Raw genomic sequence first — 22,500 nt, 5'->3', positions numbered from 1 at the left:
ATTGTCACACAGATTAGACGATCGAACGATTAAAGCTCTGATCGGGAACGAACTAGTACGAGCAATTGGTGTTTCAGAGTGAACTCGGGTCGACTCAATCAATTGCGAAGATGCGAGCTGAGCGACAGGAAATGGCTCCCCGGGTTATGATCCTTTCATTGTTGAATTTTAGTACTGAGTAAAAAGAAACCGAGACGGTCGGTCGATGGGGACAAATACCGAGATGTTGACTGCCGACAATTGGTTCTCTCTCTCAAGTTTGAAAGTGTTGGTCTCCAATGCCCGAAATCAACCCTTGGGGTTACTGGTTACTTTGATTGCGTAAAACGATTGCTGTGCTCAGTCTTTCGTGAGTATGTTGCCTATAGCGACAGAGTTCGCGGTAGGCCACCTGCTATCCGCAACGATCAAGATACATCGCCTCGTGCACATCACATCCTAGAGGAGATGCAAGCAAAAACCGAAAGAGAGACTTCTTTGGAAAGTTGGAAAGGTAACGTGCGCGGCCACGGGTAAAAATAAAATACTTGTAAGGATTTCCGTCAAACCCACAAATTAGCCCACAAGCGCCATCACCGTCACCTCATCCAACGCGTGACGTAGGTGATACGTGCAATGGGCGTGCGGATCACAAAACAAGGGCAAGGACAAGAAGACTCACTTATGCCGCGCATCCCTTCGGTCACCCGGCCCATCGCCGTTCATGGTCGTGACCTACAATAGCAGTTTTCTACAATAGCCGTCACTCTCTGGAGGGCACTCTGGACCGGGCGGCTAGCCTAAAGCAGCAGCAAAGCGTCAGCAGAACTACCATGTGAGGCTCGACAGAGTGTCTTCGATTGGTGCTTCAGAGATGGGCCCGGAGACCACGGCGAACCCTTTTCCCAGGGAACCAATCAGCCGGGAAGCACGAAAAGAAAGAGAGTAAACCAAGACACCATTACAGCTGATCTGGGCGTCGAGGGAGCTATTTTCAAGCCCCAACGACGACCGAGGAGCCAAGCGTGTGATAATGAAAAAGCGACAATCAGGTCATCGATGAGGCCACCGAATCTCTGCTGCTGCTGCGAGTTACTTCACCAGAGACTCCAGCTTCTGAAGGTGGCCGTGGCCGGATCAGTCCAAGCCCCGCTGCACCCTTGTTGGCTATTAGACGCTTGTCGCCTATTTATAGTCAGCATCCGGTCCCGTTCGGTTCCATTCCGGAGAAGCCCTGGTTCGTGCAAACAACGAAAATGGCGCTACACCACGGCACGGGACGCACGTGGGTTAAATGCGGGAGTAAAAATAGTCATACGGCCGCCACGCATCGCAGAATGTAAAAATAAAACCCATCTGCGCCCCCCGAAGTCCACCTGGGCGGCCGAGCGGTCACTGAGGGTGTAATAAAAGCAAAGGTGGCGAAGTAAAATAAACAAAATTATCCAGGCTGCCCAGGGTGTTACGTGCCACGGGAACCAAGTGCCGGGGCCGAAGGACGTCCGAAGGCTGCTCCGCCCAAGGAGAGAACGTCTGAGCGCCCGTTTCCGGCCCGTAACGTGAAACAAATAAAATGCTTCAAATCGAATAAAACGAAGAAAAGTGACCATAATTGGCCCCACCCGAGGTGCTGCTGTTATTGTTGGAAAGCAACACGAAGACGTCGAACCACGGACAGAGGATCCGAATGAGTTTTGAGCGGTTCGGTTCATGGCCCAATCGTGTGTAGCCCCTCGCCACTCAACTTTGTGTCTCCGCCGCCGCAAGCTTCGTCCGGTTCGGACAGCGACAGCGAATTCGGTTTGGGTTTGGCATACATTTCCCGTTGCGCCGGACCGGAGCTTCCGGTGCCATCGCTGCAACCGGTTGCAACACGGACGCGGCGGGCGAACGCGAACGTTTTGCGAAGTGTGCCGCTCGATAATGGAAATTGGCAGAAAATCATTAATTTGCCATCCAAACTGTCCATTCCGGTTGCGTTCTTTTGGGCGGATTGAATTTAAATGTTATACGCCCCATTGGAGCGTTCGTTCTTTTTCATCATAATAAGTCGGTTTCAATCAATGAGAGAATCTGCACCCGGGACCAGTTTGATCCACGGGAGATTTTTTAGCAGCGCCTGTGCCTAGGAGGATCTTTAGTGTAATCCATTTTACGAACATTAGTGCGCCGCATAGGAACGAACGGTAGAAAGGAACCATTCAAAACTGTTAACATGACACTGAACCGAATTGTGGATTCAAGTCACGTATAAGAAATATAGCAACCAAAAAAAGAGACAATAAATAATTAAATATTGATGGTAATTATTTCGCACCGTGATCGCAACGCTACTCACTCAAAATCTTCGGATTTCGCACTTCACGGAATTCGTGTTAAACTGAAGGACCCAAACCACCGTTTCGAGGATTTTTTACAAGACTTGACATCACTAACGACGACATTTGTTGGCTGTAATTCTTACATATCAGTTGAAAAAGACGAAACAAAAATAAAAATTGCAATGAAAACAAATACCTTGTCCAGACTGTAAAGTTTGACGGGCAATGGAACGTCATCATGTCTATGGTTGCCACGTTGCGGTTTGCATCAGCAAACTGCTTCGATGTTGGGTTGTGACTACTAATTTTATTATTTGTAGTGTAAAGGCCCGACGAGAAAACTGCATCGTTAATGGATAGCGATAAGTATGATTTGCGTATTTTGGGCTCATCACAACAAGGGTAACGTTTCTTGTATTCCCTTTCCCGGGAGAATATTGATTGAGATTAGGCATCTTTCAGGCGTAAACATAATAATGAAGGTCCAAACTGTGAAAGCATCTCAGAGCCGTTGTGCAGGGTAAACATAGAGGAAGAACGCAAACCCCAAAATTGAGGTTCAAGATATACAAATGAGAGATGGTGAGAGATGTACAAATATTGTTATTGTTGGACAAGAAGTAGATTCAATCCAAGGACCAGGAGCGAAGCCCGAACAAAACTTGAGGTCGAAATAAACACAGCAACTTGAAAAATCCTACACTTTTAAGCGCGCACCCCCCCCGGATATTGATCAGACGGTTGGAAATGGGGGCGCCTGGTGCCTCTCGTTAGATGTGGGTGCGTCATGCGCATACCACCCCACGCCCCGGGTATAATTGGTCCCAGAACCCACCCCACAGGCTGGAGGCTGGCAGTCGGCACAGGCCCAAAAAATAATCACCAGATGCCCATATTTATTGCCCGAGATGCCCCGTTTTCGGAATCCGTAAGCTCATTAAAGACGCCACCCGATCTAGGTCAGATAAGACGAGCGACAGCCGCATCCCGCGTCCTTAATCTCAAGTCCATCATCCTGTGGCCCGGGCCCCAAACGACCACGGGGTTCGAGGTTCCAACCGACCGTGTGACAATGTGCACACATCGACACCCTCGGCGAGACTTAAAGACCAGAAATAGCATTGCGCCCACCACCAAGGGATACGGTACGGGCACGGAGGCGCACTGGAAAATGCACTTAAGCCCCTGGGTCGGGCTCCACCTTACGTAACCCTCGGGTGAGCAGCTTCTTACCCGCGGTCAGCTTTCTTGACCGGGGTAGCAGCGAAGGGCGAACGTCCTACAGCCCGCCCTAGCCATCGACGTGGCGCGGAATCAACTGTTCGAAGAGTGTCACATAACAACAATCCAATTTTCTCCCATAATCTTCAGCGAGTGGCCACGGCTATGGCGCCCGGCCCCGACTCACACAGGCTGTGATCAGGCCGAGTCTGGCCGTGACCGGCTCGGCTGTCTCTCAGTCGGATCACGTGGCACGCAAATGGGATTCCGTTCCCGTCTGGGCCGAAGGCCGACGGCAGCAGTTGCATTCGCCGGTGCTGGTGGAGGCGCCTAATTACTTTCGTTTAGCGTACACGGGGTCCTTTCCGTGGGTTGTCTATGTAACTCAATAACCAACAATTGGAAAAGGTGCTCAAAGTGTGACTTCATCAGGACGCAGAGGGTCGGGCAGTTAACGTAAACAAAATTGGAAATGACTGTCTAACCCGCTAACCCGGAACAACCTTTTAGCAGTAACGTAAATCGCAAGCAAAATCGAACGAATAGAAACCGAACTCAACTCACTAGAAAGCGTGATCGTGTGGCCGCTGCACGGAAATGTGTAATGGCGAATGACCTTGGGTGTGGATGTGTGCCGCGTGTGTGGTCAGCGTGGTGTGAACGTTTCGTTAGCCAACAGTTCTTCAACTCACATTCTGCCTGCTCTTACGGATCGCTGATCAATTCGCTGATATATCTAAGCTCCTTCTGGATCCCTTCCGGTTCGGTCGATTAGTTACTTCAAACCATCAGCCCTTTCGGGACAGCGGGCAGCGGCGGCTTCAGCGGTGGTCTCCAAAATCTAAAATCCACGTATCCGGAAACAACTCACTCACAGGCGCGTCACGTCAGAGTTCGCAATCGCAGCAGGAGGAGTTCCTCTTTCGCGCTCAAGACAAACAACAAGCTGTAGGTTGGCGGGGCCCAGGACCTAACACTTACACACCCTTAAGGGGAGCCACCCTGGGCCGTGTACCCAACCCAACCCAACCGACCGACGGGGTGGGTGGGTCCGAGCGCCGCAGTTTTGCGTGGGACGTGCGAAGTCTAAAAATAGCATCATCTCCCCGAATGGGCCGAGTGTCACTATTGTTACGGCTGGAACGCACATACACGGCGTACGCGCGGTCGGTCGCTCACCGGAGACTGCCGCAGAGCCGGAGCGTCAATTAACGACCGCAGCCACCAGAGCACCAGGATCAGGACCGCGTTTCGAGCACACTCCGTGCGGCCGGGGTCCGTGGGATTGTTTTTGTGTGGCACGGAACGCACGGTCACTCTCGCGTGTGTATGTGTGCTATGAGGCTTCCGAACCGGTTCCGAGCTGCCCGTTCGGCGTCCGTTTCGTCGGTATCCGTTTACCGTTTAGTGGACCTCGGCAGAGAGCGATCTCCTGGCCGATGTTTTCGGTGGTCCCGAACCGGAATTCTCTCCAACGAGCAGCACTCGGCACTCTCCGTCGATCTCCGAGCAAAAGAGACGCGCGCTCTCTCTTTCTCTCTCTCTCTCTCTCTCTCGCACACTCTGTCAGATCGCGCGCTTTTTCCGTCGCCTCCGTCGCGGACGATGCGGAACGGTGTGAATGGTCAATTCTTCCGGCAATCGATAATTTCCGGTGCAAAGCTGTTTCCCTCACTGCCGAGCTGCCGACGACTGGCCACTACCCTTCGGCGCGTACGCACCCACACAGATACACGGCGAACGCAAGGATGCTGGCGCACTTGCACTTGCGGTAACGGACCACAAACGGGGCACCAGCGGATTGTTTAGCTCGTGCCCCAGGCCCCAAGCACAAGGACCCCTGCTACACACATGCACATACATACACTGGGCCGGGGCCTGGGTCATGGAGTCTTCAACCAAGTTTTCGTTTCGTTTTCGAAGCCTCAAAATCACGGTTTCACACACGCAAGCGACAGAGGTGTGCCCCTGATTGGAGCCCCACTAAGGTCTACTTTTAAGGACTCTCCGGTTCGTTCTTCAGTGGAGTGGAGTGTCCCGGGTCCGTCCTGCCCGTGACCGGGTCTGCTGTGAGCCGAGTCAGGCCTTCGGTGGCCACCATCCTCTGCGTACTGGCGCGCACACGACGACGGTTGCAAACGAACTGAACCGTATGGTGGAATAAAATTTACATGCACCGAACGGAACCAAGGGGGCTCTCCAGCAAACCAGAACGGCAGTGGGCTCTTCGGGTGTTTGCTTCGGAGGACCCACATGAAACACAAACAGACACAGCAACCCCAACATATATACGCACCGCGGCACTCACAGCAATTACCGTACCGTGTGAGTGACCGAGTCGCTAATTTCGGTCAATAACAAAGAGCCCAACGAGAAAGAAAACCACCCGAGAGACGGAGAGAGAGAGAGAGAGAGAGCCACGGGAGCGATCGGGCTCGAGGTGAGATACCGATCTGTCAAAATTGCCGGAGACCCCCCCCCCCCCCGGCCCCCCATTTTTCGGGTGAAGGTGCAAATTCAGCTAGATTGTTGGCCACCACTAAACTGTTGTTGGCCTCGCTCCGAGCCGGCTTGTAAAATTAACGACAATGATGGAACGTTTCTTTCCGAACTGTACACCTTCGGTTCCGTTTTCCGGGCTTCCCCGCATGCCATGAAGCCATCGATTATCCGTAGTACGCCATTCCTTCTCGGGTGGACGATGGAAGAACGATAGGAACATTTGTAAACAGTCGTCGTCGGTGGCACGCATCGACCACCGTGGTTACTATCTAGCAAAAACAAAATCAATAGCCAACACATGAAATGCTAATCATATCGAATGCGAACACGACGTCAGCACGGCACAAATCAAGTTAGAATGTGCACGGCACGGGCCGGACGGCCGGAAAGAGACGGCCCCGAAAGACGTCAGAAAATCGTGTCGACCAAGAAAAGGGCCCCCCCGGTGCTACGGTGTCTTCTTTTCCTTCGGGTCCTTGTTTTTCGTTTCACTTCGGCTCCGGTAACTGGTTCACTCACCGCGAGCGCGCGCTGAGCGAAAAACAATTCCTCCATCAAAGTAGCCACCGGGCAGATTGTTAACTCACGCTCCTGGCGCTCCAGGCTCGTCGCTGTCGCTTTTTTTACCACATTACTTGTGTGCTTACCGCTCGCTCAGTGCGCTCGCGGGTGCTCAAAGGAGCGCACGGTGGGCCACTCAGCATCCTGGCCCGTTCCAAGGTCATTGATATGAACCTATTAATTGGCCCTCTAATTCCGTGCAGATCCCGCACCCCCGCCTATGTGCAGGCACGATAGTGCCTGTGCGCCTCACTAGCGCTACCGTTTGATGCCTCTACAATAGGGAACCCGATTTTCGGAACCCGGGTTCGGAACTCACCCCGACATGAAAACAAACGGCACACGGACCGTGGCTCCCGGGGAGCCCGGTGGCCAGGAGCACCCTGCCCAGCAGCTGTCAACATGCTGCGTGTCAACGCACTTTGGGGTCTGCGATCCGCCCGGCGTGCGTGCGTTCCATTGTAACCGAAAACACACCGAAAGTGTAATAAATTAATGGCGAGTAAACATTATTTTGCAACACCGAGCGTGAGCGACCAGGCGCCTCCATTCGTTCAGCAGGGCGAAGATATTGATCAAGGCGTCCCTTTTTTTTCCCTTCGGTGGTTTCCCGGCTTACGAGCAAAGCATAGTGCAACCCACTGGCACTGGCTGCAGCAGCTCGGATAATTATGTCGTCAGTGTCAGTGGCTTCAATGGGCCGGGCTTGTCACGTGCAGTGCCGGGCTCGGCTAGCGAACAAAAGCTGTGCCGTGCGTCTTGCTGCCGGTGCTGGTGCTGCACCGCTGAAGCCCTGCACTGCACACAGGGCTTCACGGTCACATCGGCATGGTACCGCCCGGGCCACCGGCACACAATGGCAGGCTCCAATCGCGGAGATCTACGGCTCCGGGAACGCTGGTACGGCAATCGATAAGCGATATCACTTCCTGTCCCCTGAGGGGGACTTCGCAGAAGTCCCTACCGGCTGCCCTAGAAACACAAATTATCGGTGCACTCCGGGATGGCACTGGCTCCGTACGGGCGCACTGCGCAACCTTTTTGTGGCGATGGTGAACCAAAAAAAAGAAACTTTCATAATAATAAATAGATTATCAATCGCTGCGAAATTAGGTGCAACCCGCTGCTACTGCAACGAACCACCGCATGGCTTCGGCACGGGGTCCCTCCGGGATGAGGCGGCACAGAAGTGAATGATAACAACCACACCGTGCACCGTGGTTCGGTGTGGTGCGCCACCGACATTGGCGTTGCGTGACCGATCTTCTTGTGTGATTGAGCACCCCGCTTCGGGGAGTCCCTACCACCGGCAACGGCAGGTCCTTTGTCGGCACTAGAGCGGTGCGACGTCCCATGTGTACCGCACCAGAGAGCACCCGGTGCAAGTGACAACCCCGTGAAAGGCACTCCAATTCACTGCGGCCGACGGCCACGAAGGATAAGACAGCCCAGCCCCAGGAGAAGAAGGACCCAGAATTCCCGGCGCGCAATATGCACCGGTGGTACCCCGAGCAGACAGAAGCCTGGGACGCCCGCCGAAAGTGTGCAAAGAAAACAAAGAATTCTGATAGAAGCGCCATTACAACGGGTGAAATGAGGCCAACCTAGAAACCGAGCCACCGGGCGTCTCCATCGTTCCGCTGACACACGTGCGGCCCGTTTTGGAGCGACAGTCACAGGGCGACCGGTCGTGACCTATAAAACCCCCCGAACGCGAACGAAGCGAGTTGACCCAAAACAGAGGTCGGCATATGTCGATCGCCAGACTCGTATATCGTGGACCAGATTGGAAGCCATCGAAGCTCCTTACTCCTTCCAATTCACCATTTCACCGGTTTTTTAAGATGCCTTGATGGACCATTCCTTTCCGATCCCACCTGACAAGCCTTATTTATCGTAAATCCAGGCTTTGACCTCCAGAGATTCCAACTGAGCTCAACCAAACCTCAAGCTCCTGGGTGCGTCAGTTCAGTAACACCATTCCCATGTAGTTCCCTGAAACGCAAGAATCTTGAAAACAGAGGGTTCGCTCGACACAATCACATCAGTGTTGCCCACGTAAAGGGCATCTAGTGAGGAGCGAAACGCGGAGACTGTTTTATGCGACCCCCACTAGTTGTAGGTCAATCTCCTCTCACTCTCTCCCTCCCTCTCTCCCTATCTTTCTCTCTCTCTCTGTACCACGAGCGTTAATTAGTGGAAACATCTTAGCCCTAAATGTCATCGGCGTCCTACGCAACTCCGCCCTACTTCGCGGCAGCCACTGGAGAACGAGATGGAGCGATGATGCTACAAAATCCTAGAGCCATCGTATGGCTGCGTGGGGTGCACGTGGAGCCCATGGAGTGTCCCACTCTCTGATCTACCGTTTAACATTTGATCACCGCACATAACATTAACGTTTATAGAGAACTCATACTCCACAGACAAACGCCTGACCTACGATGAAATCGATGTCCAATACACTCCGCCAGAAGGTTCTTGTATATTGACGTTCGGCCCTCGAAGGAAACAATAAATCAGTACACAAAAAGGGCGAGAGATAGAGCGGCTTAAAAGGAAACCAAAGCTAGGACTCTACACGCCCCCGAGCTGAGACGCGCGTAGCATAAGCAAACAAAACATAACGTAGCATAATTGATTCAAACCAAAAAGTGTTAAAATGAAAGGTAATTTTTTTTGTGGGTTACTTTGGGTCATTTGGATTTCCCGCACTCACTAACACACTCACACAGACTCGCACACACACGCGGACACACGCGGACACACACCAACGACCAACGGGTGACTTACCCTCGAACTCCGGCGTGGAGCGAATGTCCTCGTCGGAGCTGCTGAAGGACCGCTGCTGCGGTAGGTAGGGACCGCCCAGGGGCCGTTTGTGGGATTTGGTCGGTTCGGGCAGATGCGCCCCGCCCAGGTGGCCGCCTCCCATCCCGCTGCCGCCCATGCCGTGCCCGGAGCCGCCCGAAGACTGCAGCGACTCGGCGTAGTGCTGCTGCTGCCGCGGGTGCACCAGATGGGGATGCGTTCGCATCAGGTCCTCGATTTCACTCTGATGTTCGTGTGGGTTGAAGAGAGGGACAGACGAGAGAGGGGGGCCATTAGAACATTGATGTAAATAGTTTGGCTTGAATAAAATCTCGGTTGAATTCGTAAAAAAAACGCTGACTCCATCCGCACCAAGGACGCGCCCGGCGCCTTGTCCTACCTGGTAGTAGCTGGGATCTTCGTGACCGTAGCCCCCCATCGATCCACCGCCACCTCCTCCGGCGTGCGTTATGTGCACCTGCGGTGTCATGGAGTGTTGACCGCCGGCCCCGTAAGGACCTCCGCCGCCACCGCCACCATGCTGCATCGGGGGCTGCGGAAGCTGCGAATGTTGTCCGTATCCGCCGCCGCCCCCGTACGGGCCGCCCGGTCCCTGACCGCCATACATACCGCCACCGCCTCGTCCGTGGCCCATCTGCATGCGCAGTTGGTGTGGGTCCGGCGACATCATGTCCACCATGCCGTCCGACTGCGACAACCGGCGGGTCGGCGGGTCCTGCTGGCTGTACTGTCGCCGCAGCTGACTGTTGGCCCGCTGCATCGGGTTGTTCTCCTTCTCCGCCGCGCTACGGGCCCGCTCCAGCTTCGGTCGCTTATCGGACGGATCGTGCGGGTCGAGCATCGTTTGTGGCAGCGTCTACCAAGGAGAAGGAGCGTTATAAAAAAACACGTGAACGCACACACCAATGAGGTGATACGCACCCGCGGATCGACGCCCTGGCCCCGCATCACTCCGTCCGGGCTGGTGCTCTTGTTCATCCACTGGCCCGTTTTCGAGAGGAGCTCCTGCTTCTTCCTGCACACGATGCACACCCAGATAACCTGCGAACGGGCGGAAAGGATGGATTATCAACCACAGTCCGGTTCAGCTTAACAGCGGCCACTTCAACGTTTGTCCGTGATGAGATGAAATTAGTACGTTTATTTATCATGTTTTACGACGTGTTGCTCCACAAGCAGTGTTTAATTTAGCACACTCTGATCCCAATTTCGGTTCGATTTCATATGTGGTTACTACATCAATTGTGAAATCTTTTACTGTCCGACCAAGCGTTGATTGATGACTAAAACAGGATGCCAAAGGATTTCGGGCAAAATATGACTGTCCTGTCATATTTGATAAATTAAATTCTCTGTCCTTTAAGCGCAATTTTCAGACGAGGGAACAAAACAAAGTCACTTGGAGCTAGATCTGGTGAGTAACGCAGATAACGGTCAAGCAGTTTAAATCATAAGTTACCGATTTTCGTCATGGCAACCGCCGAGCAACGTGGGGGCACCGTGAGCAAAATGCGGCACCAAACGCGCGGATAGCTTTCTCGCGTCCAAACATTTATTTTAAACTAGCAGGTTCCGGGCGAACTTTGTTTCGCCCCAGAGGCAATAAGTAAACAGTTTTTATATTTTATTAGGATTAAGATAAATTTAAAAAATCTGTTATTTTAACGATTCTTTAATAGGCTTCTTTAGGATTTCTTTTTTCTTCAGTTGAGCACCTTGCGATACAGATGGTCTTCCGAGCCGTGAACATGCCACATATAATTGCCCATGGGAAAAACATTCATTTTCCAAATTCAGACCATAAACCATCAAGGACCTTGGCCTTGTGATTTGCTAATCCTCATAGCGAATGCAAGACAGATCAACTGAAACTGAAGTCTTAAACTTAAACGACATATCAATTGGGATCATCGGGATCCTCGGAATGAGCAGTTCCTCCCATTCGAATTTTCCTCTGAGTATCGTCGCATAAACCACATTGTTCATCAATTTTCTTACGCGTACCGTTGCACAGTTTTAGTTGGTTTATATTTCGAAGCATGATTACTACGGAGTCAACCTTTGGGCGTAAATTATGCGGTGGTAAGCCGAAGAAGTACATCGAGTGGAGTGGATGGAAGGAGTTTAAATCAGATTCGCAGATTCTCAGATTCTCAGATTCTCAGATTCTCAAATTCGCAGATTCTTAGATTCTGAGATTCTCAGATTCTAAAATTCTCAGCATATCAGAATCTCACAATCTGAGAATCTGAGGATCTCAGAATCTGAGAATCTGAGAATTTAAGAATCAGAGAATTCTCCAATTCTCAGATTCATTCATCATCTCTTCGCGAGATTTTTTTAGTGGGAAAGAGAAGCCAATAGTTGCTTGCCGTTTGCGCGCTCTGTCTGTCTCGTCTCAGTATGAAGAAAAAAACATTGTTCACATTCATTGTGACGAGGTCGGAATAGAAAAAGTATCCTGAAAGATCCTTCCTCCGGTTCTAATCTTCCTTCACACACCAATTTTCAGGCAGATCGGTTCAGTGGCTCTTGAGTTATTACCGTTCCAACAACATTCGAATATGTTTTACAAATATAGAAGAAGATGTGTCAAATATTTTTTTTATATTTTCTTTACTTCTGCTATCTCACCCAGTTAATGCGGAGGTCGTCTAGCACCATTCGGTGAACTTTGGGGATATTTTTACTGGTAGTTGCCATTTTTGGACGTTCGTCGTCTTCCTAAGCTCTCACAGCCAAATTTAGTTCGAAATTTCACTGTAATAAATGATGGTTCAGAGCTTTCTTACACAGAACACAACTCATCTTTAATTTGCGTAGACGTTTTGCCTTTCAAAAACCATTTTTAATAACTCCTCGATGCTCGGTTTTGATAAACAAAAACAAAGTGATACACGCGTCGAAAGTGGTTGAAATGTTGGTGAGTAACTGTCAGAAGATTGACAGCCAAATTCATCAGCTTTCACTTATTAGTGCTGCCATCTTACTGTGGAGGTCGCAAACATTTCAGACCAGCCTCGTGCTTCCCAATTTAATCAATACTTTCTAGTAACTTTTCTTTTGGATCTTTCTTTTCGTTTTTGCACCAAGTGTCTCTAACTGTTGGTGAGACTGAGAGAGGCAAAACCTGAAAACCGATTCCTTTACCCATTTTTTTTTTTCGCTGTATGTCCCCGATTCTTGTTCCTGTTTTACTCTTCTCAATTCGAAAACATCGAACTTTAAATCGTGTTAAGTTATTTATCGATTCGTAAACCTAATAAAAATCATCCCTCCCCGGAACTTACCCTTTGCGCATTGTTGTGAAAATGTAGAAAACATCGTACATAATGCAAGTCAAGTGTCACGAAGACATCACACCGCGCGAAACTGCCGCCCGACCACCGCCGCCTCGGCCGCACGACCCTCGCCTTTCTGGTCACAAAGTGGGCATAAATTTTTAAATTCGATCCTATGCGGTCTGTGGCACGCATATGGCCAGCGTGCCGAGCTTATGACACTTGCTGCACCACACCGCCTCCCGTCGGTGGTGCAATTTCTTTCCATTCCCCGGCTCACGCGACTTGGCGAAGGAACGGTGAGACCGGGTGCCGGGCGGATCGCCGTCGCCAAACACTTTAAACATCTCTCGTTGCGTATCATGAAATATTAACCGTACGCTAAAACGGCGGCGTACGCGCTCGCCATCCCGTCAGGCGTCAACAAAGGGCCGCGGGACGGTGATAAACCCGCGTTGGCAGCACCCTGCCGGCACGTAACGGATAAGGCCGAATAAGGCCAGCTGGGAGCCCGAAATATTAATTATTACTTTCCAGGCCGAGCCTCAGGCGACCCCAATCGATTTGTGGGACAGAAAGGGCCGAAGGGACGACTGTCCACCCGTCTGATTTTATGCTCACAATCCCCGCGAAGACGCCATCCTTTCCAGCGCCCGGCCAACCAGCTCCGGACAGGCCACTAATCCGCTTGATCTGCCACGGCCCACCAGTCAGACAATCTCACCAGCTAGACTGGCGGCAGCCACCCCAGACACGCTGGGCCCCCCAGGTTTCGGGCTTCCGGAGCGAAACTGGCACCAGCATTCTGGGCGCCTATGCTGATGAGCCCGGCCGGCAGACGCGGCGTGCATTAGCCGGCGATAATAATAAACGGACGGAAGATGAACAAAAATGGGCCCAGCGCGGGCGACGGGCCGAGCTGAGCTGTGAATTCGCTGGCTGGCCCCGAGCGAGGCCCGTTAATGGCGTTCGGTATGCTGGCACGGCGCAATAAGCACTGGTCTCGTCCCCGCCCGGCATCGTCGAGAGCCGTGCCAAACGATGCCGGCCAAAATTATGTCCCATGTAAGTCGTGCCCGGGCTTGGCTGCCAGAATCGCGCTGGCGCTCACCGCATCCCGTGGTCAACTTAACCCTTCTCAGCTGCCTTCACCCGGGCAGCGGCAGGAACCCGGCCGAAACCCGGCCGGATGAACATTGTCCACCGAAAGCCAAGCCAACAAATCCTTTCAGTCGTTCGTCGGACAAAAATCAATACGGCCAGAGCCGGAGTACCACCAGCATCGACGCCGCGCACTGAATGACGTCATTTCATTCATTCGAATGTGCGGCAGCCATCCTTGTGGGCGGGTGTGCGGGCGTGTGTGTGTGCGTGTGTCTGTGCGTAGCCCAATGCGACCCGGAGGAAAGCCGGAGTCGGTGGAGAGAACTTTTCATCTTCGATGACTTTCCATTCTTCGAAGTTGCGGCGTAACCAGCGGCGTTGCCGCGCGTGCTCCGTGCAGTTACATCCCAACCCCTCCACCCCGCCACCGTCGCTTCGAACCGGAGGAACGGGTTCGCCCGGCTGAAGATTCCCGGCCGAGGTTTTCCAGGGAAAATGCGCTCGGTGAAACATCGAGCAAACCTGTTTCGAGCTCCTATGCCCGCCGGCCGGGACCGGGTTTGTATTTTTACGCACACCGACGCAACCGATCGGTTAGTGTGTATGTGTGACCGTTAAATTCATGCGTAACGCTTACGCAAATGCAACCCGCTGAAATGCCGCGGTCATTATCGCCATCCGCCGAATCAAGTGACTTTATTAATTAGATATTTAGTTCTTCGATACGGCCTCTTCCCGGTGGATCATTGATGCGAAACAATAAGAGGGGAGACAACGGCGCCGAGTAGTAAACAGCTTCCCCTGACTTACCTTGTTGTTGCGTAGCGTCACCTTGCCACCACACTTGGCACAGCACCGGATGTTGCAGTAGTGGCAGATGTGCCCGATGCCATCCGCGAACTTGGTCTTGAGGCAGATGTGGCACGTTGCCTCCAGCTCGACGCCCGCCTTCTTCTGCTGTTCCGACTTCTGTCGGATCGAGTCGACGAGCGTGGCCACCTCGTCCTGCTTGCGGCTGTTCGATAGAAACGAGAGTTGGTTAGTTACCGGAACCCGAACAGTTCGCGAAGCACGGATTCTAGCTTGCTGGTGGCGAACCTGTGGCAAGGAAAAAATGTGCTGGCACAGAACCCGGGCCAGGGGGGCTGCATACATAAACTATCGCCGGCCGGAGCTAATGGCCAACGATGGTGGTTCACGCACCGCGCAGCTGGCGCTCATGCATAAATGAGTTTTTAATTTATTCGAACCGATTGGTTCGATTTTTCAACCACTGTCACCGATGTTTTCGCAACTCGGTTTCCCCGCGAAGGTTTAGTTAACCGTGAAGTAAACTAATTTGTTTTTCTTTTCCCCTTTCGCGGTATCCTGTTTCGGGCTGCCCACCTAATGAATATCTGATTCCGATCGGTAATTAATTACTGGCGACACCGGCGGTGCGTGCGTCGTGTTTTTGTTCGCTGGCCGCACAGTCCGTGACACTTGGGCGTCGTGACACATTTTACACTTACCGCATAATTTCGTTCTCCCGCTCTTCCTCCTGCTTTTGGCGCATCATCACGCCCTCGATGATGGCCCGTTCTTCCTGCGTAAGGTGTGATAGATCAGGCATGTCGGCCATTTTGCTGATCTCGTTTGCCCGTCTTCCAGAACCACGACGACGATGCACACCGGTTAGCCGGTTGGGTTTAGCCTTTTTTCCCCTTTTTTACCCACTCACTCACTGGCGTATTGTCTAACACTCTTTTGGTTTGTTTGATTTCACGTCTTTCTTGCCTATAAAACGTTGTCCTTTGCTTCCTTTTTTTAGGTTAGAGCAACTAAATCAACTTATGTTTCACAATTTGTGCTCCCGAATTTCGACCACCGAGCAACCGGAGCGAATGTTTCACTTGCTCCATGCCTTGCACGGGTTCACTAGAGTGACACAATGGGTACGACGGATAGTTTCGAATCTCGTCAGTCGTCGTTCCCAGCGTTCCGTCTTCACACCACAGCGCACCACAGCCACGGCCACGCCACAGCCGGGCGACTCATCGGAACTTTCGCTTCTTGCGAAACAAATCCGCGAACGATGACGGCTTACGAGCGATGGCAGCGGCCACTCGGCGGCCCATTGCCGTCCCGACGCCCCCGGTTCGTCACTTGCTCAAGCGCGCGGGCATCGAGTTCGGCAAGCGGTGGTCCGGCTGGTGCAGCTGCTGCTGCTGCTTCGAATGGGGAACGCACGCGTTGCGACGGCCACTGTCATCGTCGTCGTTATCATCACCGTTGGCTACACTGGAGAATCGGATGTCTCGGTTGGTTTGGGTGAACATTTTTCGGTTTCTTCTCTTCTCGTTTGCCGGGGGGTGGGGAGTTTGTTAGCTCAGCAAAGCTCAGCGCGCTGCTGTGGCTTCTAGTGCATCCCCGCTCACTGGCGGGTGATTCACTGGGATGCGCTTACGGTCTTTGTTTGCGGCCTCGCCAGTGTGTGCTGCAAGAAAAGGGGAGTAAGGTAAAAGCGATGAGCACAACGGACCACTCAGCCGTGAACGGGACATGTGAAGCGGTTGCAAACAAAGAAAGCACAGGTCATGGCAGACAGCCGTGCGGTAAATTAACTTAACAGCCACCAGGCGTCTCCATCAAACATCGTTGACAGAGGCCACTAAGCAACGGTTAAGTAAATCAATGTCTAACGGTCGGTCCGGGTCCGCGGTCCCACATTTGCGCTAAATAACCGCCTAAGAGGGGGCCGCTTCAATTTTAATCCATAACCGGCCACCCTTTGAATGCCCCCGAATTCTCGCGGAACGTCCTTTCTTCCCGGTGGGGCCAATGGTTCAACCAACACGGAACGGAACACGCGCCATGTGCGCGCCACCATCGGTGTGTGCGTGGAAGCTCCGGGCTGCGGGCTCCCCCTTCCCCGTTACTTCGCGCACCGCGGTGAATGGAGCCCAGGCGTCACGCACACCACCACGCACGCCTGCTGCTTTTTTGGCGAGCGAGTTAATGGCTAGTGGGGCCTCAGCGCGCCCCAGCCACAGCCATCTCGGCCACTAGCCGCACTCTGTCGTCGACCACATCATTCGCTGGCTCGCTCACTCGTTCGGCACGGGCCAAGTCGGGTGGCAATTTTCATACAATCGGCGCATGCTCCGATGAACTGTGAAAATATCGAACGAGTGCGAACGAGAGCGCGCACGCAGCCAGCAGCCTGGCGGGCACTCAGTCGGCCGGTACTCAGTCGGGCGCGCGTGAGATGCAAAATGTATAGCGAAATATTTCACCGTCCTTAAGCTGCTCACGTTTCAGAGCGGTGAGCTGGTGAGCAGCGAGCGGTCGTGGATTTCTCACACGGAGCTGTAGCTTTCCCTTTCTCATGTCCGTTTCTTTTGCACGCCCAATATTGCTGGCCCTGTTTAGTACACCTAGCCTTACCACGTTCCCTGTCCCACGTGCCATCTATTATGTTTACAATCTCTCATTTTTTCTATCTCTCTCTCTCTCGCTCTCGCTATCGTTTTATGCGTTCGTCTGTTGTATGCGTGCGCGATGCTCATGTGCAAAGCGAGCTTTAGGAATTTCGCTATCCAGCCGAGCAGCCGAGATTGAATCTTTTGAAAGTAGCCTCTGCTTTGTCAGTAGATCTCTGTTTACGAATGCTTTAAACTGTGGCCATTATTTAAAACCTGTATGCACCATCGATCTCGGCTACTGGCAGGCTTCAGTGGCAATTCACGGCTGGGCCATATCCTGGGCACCTCGTATCGATTGGTGTGCCAAATGGCTGGTGAAAACTTACCCCATCTGCACGCCCGTCCATTAACGGATGCTGATTATGGTGGGTACAGCTTCGAGATGGGCTCCATGGTGCCATAAATATGGTTCACGTTGCTGCTTCACTCGATAGACACACACCGCGACCATTCTCGTGACGGTACTCGCAAAATACTGTTGCAGCAGGAGTTGCACTAAAATTCAAAACACCTTCGTAATGTTTGCTTGCTTCAACAATCAGCGGATTGTATCGGCTCACCACAATTCACACAAATCACCGTGCGGGAACGAAACCATATGCGAAAGAATGATGCATCGACCGACACCTGGTGCGCTGTCGTCTACATTTCACGGCCACGAACGGCATTTTCCCCTTTATTTTACGATTATATTTTTGAAGCAACAGAACGGGTTCACCGGTTGAACCATCGGCCACAGCTCACAGCTGGCCACACGGAGCACGGTAAACAACTCGCTCGCAACCATCACATAACCATCATTATCATCATCATCATCGTTGGTTTCGAAACGCCACTCACTACACGGCCCCGGGGCTGATCACTGCTTTCGAATCCAGCACGGAAACAACACGCAACACCGTGAACGACTGAGGCCACTTGACCAGCCGGGGCACCTTTGTTTCGAGCGCCCTCCCAACGGCGCTTTCCTCATTTTCACTCACGGTTCACTTTGGCGCCTATGCACACCACACTACGCACCAACATCTGGTACACTTCAGGCCTTCGTCACTTCAGGTGGAGATTGCCTTGGGCCACCGTGGTCACGGTGTGGCCACAAGCGCTCGTTTTCTCGGCCGTCTGGTACTCGAGGAGCCCCGAGTTTTCGCCCTTAAATTTTAGACCAGCGCACACCCGAAATCCTCGTTCCCTGATGCTTCACGTTCCCTTGAAGAGCAGAAGAGGAAACCAATTAATTGTAGCAGCAGTGGCAAGTTCGTAGCAACCGTGGCAAGCAGAGCTTAAAACAATGTTTCGGAATAAAAGCAGGAACAGCTCACTCCGAATCCGATTCCAACGCGACAGGCTGCTGCTCCATTGCTATTCCTCTTGCCCACTGAACCCGAACCCGGCCGAGATGAAGTTATTTAATTGAGTCACGCACCCACACAAACAGACCCACAGTCAGTGCAGTGAGCCTGCACGAAGAGTGTCAATCGAATAGTGCGTTTGCAGCAACAACAACCCAGATTAACTAGCTCGAACCACTCACGCACTGTGGGGATTTCGTATGGGAGAAACGGCCATATTTGGTTTTAGCAACAATCTGCGGTCTTATTTCAACGTTTTTTTGCACGTGTTTTTCCTCCATGATAAAAAAAAACTTTAACTGTATCAGACAGTGTAGTCTTCTAAATTGTTCTCTCTCGAAGATTAGCTTCGTTCTGACAGCTAATGGCTCTTGAGATATTCCTACACCTTACCATCAAATCTTTATCTACATTAAGAACAATACTTGCACGCTCAGCATCTGAAAATATTCTTTCATTAAATCGACTTCGTTTGAATACAAGACAGACATTTTACCTAATTAACCTATAGGCAATAAGTTTTGTATGGCCATTTCATACAGACCAGGCGCCTCCTTATGCATCAGAAAGTGTTTTCCTAAAATAAGCCTAACGGACACGTATGGGTCGGGACGGTTGCAAAACGTGTTGGAAATTACCTAAATTTCAATTCTAATGCCTAGTTTAAACTAAAAACCGCAACACATTTTTTTGCTGCATTATCAATGTTGAAAAACTGTAGAAAACCGTAACCCGCCTTTTCCCCATAGTGTCACGGGCAACCCAGCGCAGTGAGTAAAACATCTCACCGTTCACGTTCACCATCCGGGTTTTGTTTCCCGGAAGCTTGGTTGCTTTCGGCTTGCTGTGGGGGCCTTTCTCGCGCACACACGCGTACAAAGCGTTGATAGTTGTTGGTCTGTTCCGGGAAAAAACGGAATCGGCACATCCCCGAAGTGTCAGTGACAATTCACAACTCACTCACTCACTCACTCACTCACTGGGCTGCTGCTGGTGGCGCGCATTGATTAGTCACCGTAGGGTCACCGTAAACTCGTCAGAAGGATATCACTTTCGGCGACCAGACAGTTCCATCACGCTTCACGCTTCCAAGAGCTTCATTACTATTACCGTCGTCCGGACACAGCCGTAGCAGCGCAACCACCAGCACTGAGGCCGAAGTGAGAATAATAATCGTGGCTCGTGAATCGCTGGGCCACCGGACGTCACCGACGCGGGGGCGAAACGATCCTGATAAGCTCCGCTAGCGGTCGTGAGCCGAAAATCGGCTTCGGGTTCGCTGCAACGAGAAAGTATAACAGAGAGTGAGAAAGAGAGAGAGAGAGAGAAAGTTTGTTAGACAAAGTTGTGTTAATGGCCACTGACGGTGATGATGGGGAACGTTCGGCACCACGGCCGGGTAATGACGGCTTCCACGAATCGCGCCTAGTGGCATATGTGTGTTAGATATTATTTTACACGCAAAGACACAAAGACCCGTAGCTAACGCGGCATCGATCTCTGGGACCCCAGGAACTTGCATGAGTCTCTCGGTATCAGATTTGTTAACTGGATTGCAAGCAATGGCCCGTAGCCAAGGCCAATGTCGGCGCCCAACCGAGTGGTCACCATTATGACAAGAAGCCTCAAGCCGCGATGAAGAAAAATCACTTCCCCGTGCGCCATTACTAGCGCCCCCGACACCCACCACCACCATCGTCGGCTTGGTTGCTACCGCGCGTGGGAATGTCCTTCCGTGCTTCCGTCGGTGCGTGTGTCTGTGCACCGTGCCTGACGGAGAAGATAACGGCCGCCACGCTGCCGTAGCATGCTAGGGGTCACCAACACAATAATGAGATTCGCTTCCGCTGGCAGCGTGGCTTGACGTAAGTTGGTGAAAGCATACCACCCTGCTGGTCACCAGCACGCGAGACCAAGAGCGGGCAAGTGTGTGTGAGAGAGAGAGAGAGAGAGAGAGAGAGAGAGAGAGAGAGAGAGAGAGGGAGAGCGAAACTTTTAATAACGATCCCCGAACGGACACGGACCGGGTCCTGCGAAGCCTCGTGGCGCGCTGGGCCACGGTGGGCCCTTGTTGGTCGCTATGTAGGTCAAAATGTCAGGTCCCAGCTGCTTCACTGCATTAAGATAATTGTCAGCTGTAGGCGCAACGTAATTACATCCCGATGCTTTTATGGGTTGATTTATCGACACATCGAGGCTATTCACGCAGACCACGCGAAGTGATTGATAATGCTGGAGACCAGGGCCGCAGGGGCAAAAATCAAAAAGAACAGCAACCTGTCCTGTGGGCTGCGTTTCCCCAACGAGATTATTGCTAACCAAAGATATCTCTGCCAGACGTGTGCCACGTCGTTTAAACGATCCCTCACGACCCTCGCCGCTTCATGCTCGCCAACGCAAGCGTTAGTCGTATCAGTCTACGACCTAAAATCAACTTACCACCTTACCAGACAGGCGATAAAAATGCGATAAAGCCTCGCTCGAGTGCGGGGGTGGGCTTTGTCCGGGCGGAGCAGTACAACTTTGGCCGGTCCGGCGTCATCGATACGATATGATTGAATTTATCAGCTCCACGCCACGCGGGCACCAAGGCGAAGGAAGAAAGTGCTTCCAATATGGTTAACGTGTTCGGTGTCCGGACGGCCACGGCGACGACCGCGTTAAAGAGTTCGGGTCACACATGCCAGACACGTGGACTACCGTGGTGGTGGTACACGCGGGAACAGTGAAAAGGTGGACCTCCGATATCAATCAGGTCAAAAGCTAAGTGGTACGGGAATGCATCTCGGCCACTGGTGTGGACTCACCTTGAATCTTTTCTCTCGGACGGCTGCCTCTTCGGAGCAATCCATTAACGGGAGCCGTGGCCGTGATGGAAGCGATGCACAGCGAGAGTGGGACAACGTGACACTAATTCCATCACTAAACGGGTCCCGCTACCCGCCTGCGTATCCCTGGGACGTGCATCAGCACCTGTCACACTGCAACACGATGAAACGTCGTGAGGACGAAGTTAGGTCGTCCCGAGGCACTTTCATCGAGCCACATCTCTCCTACTAAGTATCTCTCTCCGGCTCTCCGACTACAGTGTGTATGTGTCCTCCTCACCCACCACCCGCTCTCTCTGCCACTCTTCGTCTTTCTGTCCTGAGAACCACTCTCTCTTTGTGTCCACCCGCCGAGTACGAGTAGGGGCGCCAGAGATGTGGACAGAAGCGCTGTGTTGCAACAACAGTAATGGAGAAAGAAAACTCTGGCTGACTGGCTAACGGGTGCCTGAGACCCACTGGTTAGCGTCCATCAGACCTCTGTTGGTGGACCAAAAAAATCTAAAGCTCCTTCTTTTTGGATCTACGCTGCCCGAGCTAAGGACCTAAAGTCGTTACAGCTGTCCCCGTGAGAGACAGTCGTGTGCTTATGTCCTGGTGCTTCTCTTTGGCATGTCGTCGCCGCGTGTGCTCTTCCACCCTCGACTTGGCCCTGTCACTCTCGTTCTCTCTCTCTCGCTCTCTCGCTCTCTCTCGCTCTCTCTTTCTCTCTCTCTCTCGCTCTCTCTCTCTCTTTCTCTCTGCCTTGTTTCTTATCCCTATCATTATCGTTGCCGAGCTTTTCGCCAGCAAACTCTCATTTTACGCTAAATCGGCGATGCACAATTATATTCCTCGGGCAAGAAATCCCCTTCAATCGGATGGTTCGGACGTTCGAAGGGCTGAAAATTGTTCACTTGGAAACAGGCGCACACACAAACGAACACTCGCGCGCTAGTTTGAACGGGAATCGAACAATCTGTTGGATTTAAACCCGCAGAAGCGGAGCCTGTCACCAACTCCGGGTGGAGAGAGTTTATGCGGGGTGGCATGCGAAATCGTGGTGGGACGGACGTGGT

At 52.2% G+C, this 22,500-nt stretch overlaps 1 protein-coding gene across 1 annotated transcript in view; it reads right to left on the bottom strand.

Annotated features, from left to right (window-relative positions):
• LOC131207193 (uncharacterized) overlaps positions 1-15,422 on the bottom strand; it is a 33,244-nt gene extending 17,822 nt beyond the window's left edge. The window contains exons 1-5 of the mRNA XM_058199804.1: positions 15,313-15,422; positions 14,612-14,816; positions 10,338-10,457; positions 9,796-10,272; positions 9,378-9,639 (exon numbers count right to left, since the gene is read on the bottom strand). Of these exons, the coding sequence (XP_058055787.1) occupies positions 9,378-9,639; positions 9,796-10,272; positions 10,338-10,457; positions 14,612-14,816; positions 15,313-15,422 (1,174 nt within the window). The remainder of the gene's footprint in view (positions 1-9,377; positions 9,640-9,795; positions 10,273-10,337; positions 10,458-14,611; positions 14,817-15,312) is intronic.
• Positions 15,423-22,500: the final 7,078 nt, after the last annotated feature.

This window comes from Anopheles bellator, chromosome 2 (assembly GCF_943735745.2).
Source record: "Anopheles bellator chromosome 2, idAnoBellAS_SP24_06.2, whole genome shotgun sequence".
Classification (NCBI taxonomy): Eukaryota; Metazoa; Arthropoda; class Insecta; order Diptera; family Culicidae; genus Anopheles; species Anopheles bellator.
Note: the sequence above shows the minus strand (reverse complement) of the source record. Positions and strands in the feature narration are given on the sequence as shown.